Below are 2,122 nucleotides of genomic sequence, written 5' to 3'. Positions count from 1 at the left end.
GCGCGAGCGTGTGAGTTTGTGTGTTCCGTCATGTCTGGCCGCGGTAAGCAAGGAGGCAAGGCCCGCGCCAAGGCCAAGTCGCGGTCGTCCCGCGCCGGCCTGCAGTTCCCGGTGGGGCGCGTGCACCGGCTGCTGCGCAAGGGCAACTACGCGGAGCGCGTGGGTGCGGGCGCGCCCGTGTACATGGCTGCCGTGCTGGAGTACCTGACGGCCGAGATCCTGGAGCTGGCGGGCAACGCGGCCCGCGACAACAAGAAGACGCGCATCATCCCGCGCCACCTGCAGCTGGCCATCCGCAACGACGAGGAGCTCAACAAGCTACTGGGCAAGGTGACGATCGCGCAGGGCGGCGTCCTGCCCAACATCCAGGCCGTGCTGCTGCCCAAGAAGACCGAGAGCCACCATAAGGCGAAGGGCAAGTGAGGCCGCTGCCCGCATCTTGGCGGCTCGCGTCTCGGGGACGCTCGCGAACTCAAAGGCTCTTTTCAGAGCCACCCACTCCTTCAGATTAAAGAGTTGTGTCACGGTAGCCGGTGTCGTGGCCTTTGGCGGCCCGTTCCCAAAGTGTAAGATGTAGCGTGGGCCACTCGCTTTAGGCGTCCCCAGCGCCCTTCCCACTGTGTCCGAGGTCCCCCAGGTGGTCGTCTGTGCGGTCGCCCTAAGTGCTCCTGTCCCGGAGCGAACCCCGCACTGTCCTAAGCACTTGGCGCCATATGTCGGTCCTACACATCCACCCTGCATAACTTGTCCCGCGCGCTGCTTCCCGCCCCAGTCTCCTGAACGTTTCCTGCCCCTCCCCCGGGCTTGGGACTTAACCCCGACGTCGAGCCCAGGGCAGATGCAAAGCACAACTAGCCCCGCTCTCGCCCGATCCCCCGGCAAAGTCTACAAGAGGGACGTGTATCGGGACGACGGGGCGCGGCCAGCTCTCGGGATCGCGACGGGGCGATCACTGGGCGACACTGAACATTATTAGCTCTGGGACTTTGGACGACGGGCGGGCGGGTGAGCTCGCGCGCCTCTCTGGAAGAGACGTCCAGAGTTGGGATTTGCAGCCAACAGAGGTGTCCCCCTGTCGCGTTGTCCAGTCAGCTGGCCGCAGGCTGGACAAGGCAGCAGGGCGACCAGGGGCGGGGCAGCCCCAGCCAATGGGCCGGCCCGGGGCCGGTGACGCCACGGCCAATGGCCCGGCAGCGCGGGACTTTCAAGTCGCTGTCTCCGCCCCGCCGCGGGGAAGACGGCGCCTATAAAGTCGGCCGGCTCGTTCCCCGCTCAGGTCTCCGCGCTTCTCGTCTCGGTGTGTCCCATCCCCGTCATGGCCCGCACGAAGCAGACCGCCCGCAAGTCCACCGGCGGCAAGGCCCCGCGCAAGCAGCTGGCCACCAAGGCTGCCCGCAAGAGCGCGCCGGCCACGGGCGGCGTGAAGAAGCCGCACCGCTACCGGCCCGGCACCGTGGCGCTGCGCGAGATCCGGCGCTACCAGAAGTCGACCGAGCTGCTGATCCGCAAGCTGCCGTTCCAGCGCCTGGTGCGCGAGATCGCGCAGGACTTCAAGACCGACCTGCGCTTCCAGAGCTCGGCCGTCATGGCGCTACAGGAGGCGAGCGAGGCCTACCTGGTGGGTCTGTTCGAGGACACGAACCTGTGCGCCATCCACGCCAAGCGCGTCACCATCATGCCCAAGGACATCCAGCTGGCCCGCCGCATCCGCGGGGAGCGGGCCTGAGCACTACGCGTCGGTTCCATCCCACCAAAGGCTCTTTTCAGAGCCACCACGTGCGCCCGAAGGAGCTGTTCGCCTCTCGGTCCTTGTCTACTACGGTCATGGGGAGAGGTCGGTTTCGGGGTGGTCGAGGAGCATCTATGGGTGGTCTAATTTTCTCAGTTGTTGCACTTGTGGCCCTTTAAGGGTTCTTTGCAGGAAGTTTCCCAAAACACCTGTTGAAGTAACCCAGTAGCATGCTCTGGGAACAAATGCTTTCACAGCCGCCTTGCAAAAGTGTTCTATTGTGGCCCTTTAAGGGGTGTTTGAATTGGTTTTTTTTTTTTTTAAGCGATTGTTGGGTTTTCTTATTAACCTCTTTGTCTAGTTCCCTAGTTCAATCAGTCTGCAACGCCTTTT

General features: G+C 63.7%; 1 protein-coding gene and 1 pseudogene across 1 annotated transcript; both read left to right on the top strand.

Moving 5' to 3' along the window:
- On the top strand, positions 1-498 carry LOC121450794 (histone H2A type 2-A). The gene has a single exon (XM_041656087.1). It carries the CDS (start codon positions 31-33, stop codon positions 421-423), a length of 393 nt encoding a protein of 130 aa, XP_041512021.1. The 5' UTR covers positions 1-30; the 3' UTR covers positions 424-498.
- Positions 499-871: 373 nt separating this feature from the next.
- On the top strand, positions 872-1,726 carry LOC121450793 (annotated as a pseudogene).
- Positions 1,727-2,122: the final 396 nt, after the last annotated feature.

This window comes from Microtus oregoni, unplaced genomic scaffold, assembly GCF_018167655.1.
Source record: "Microtus oregoni isolate MIOR12 unplaced genomic scaffold, Mior012 000007F_ref0000211, whole genome shotgun sequence".
NCBI classification, from domain to species: Eukaryota; Metazoa; Chordata; class Mammalia; order Rodentia; family Cricetidae; genus Microtus; species Microtus oregoni.
The sequence above is the reverse complement of the archived record's forward strand: the minus strand, read 5'-3'. Positions and strand labels throughout refer to the sequence as shown.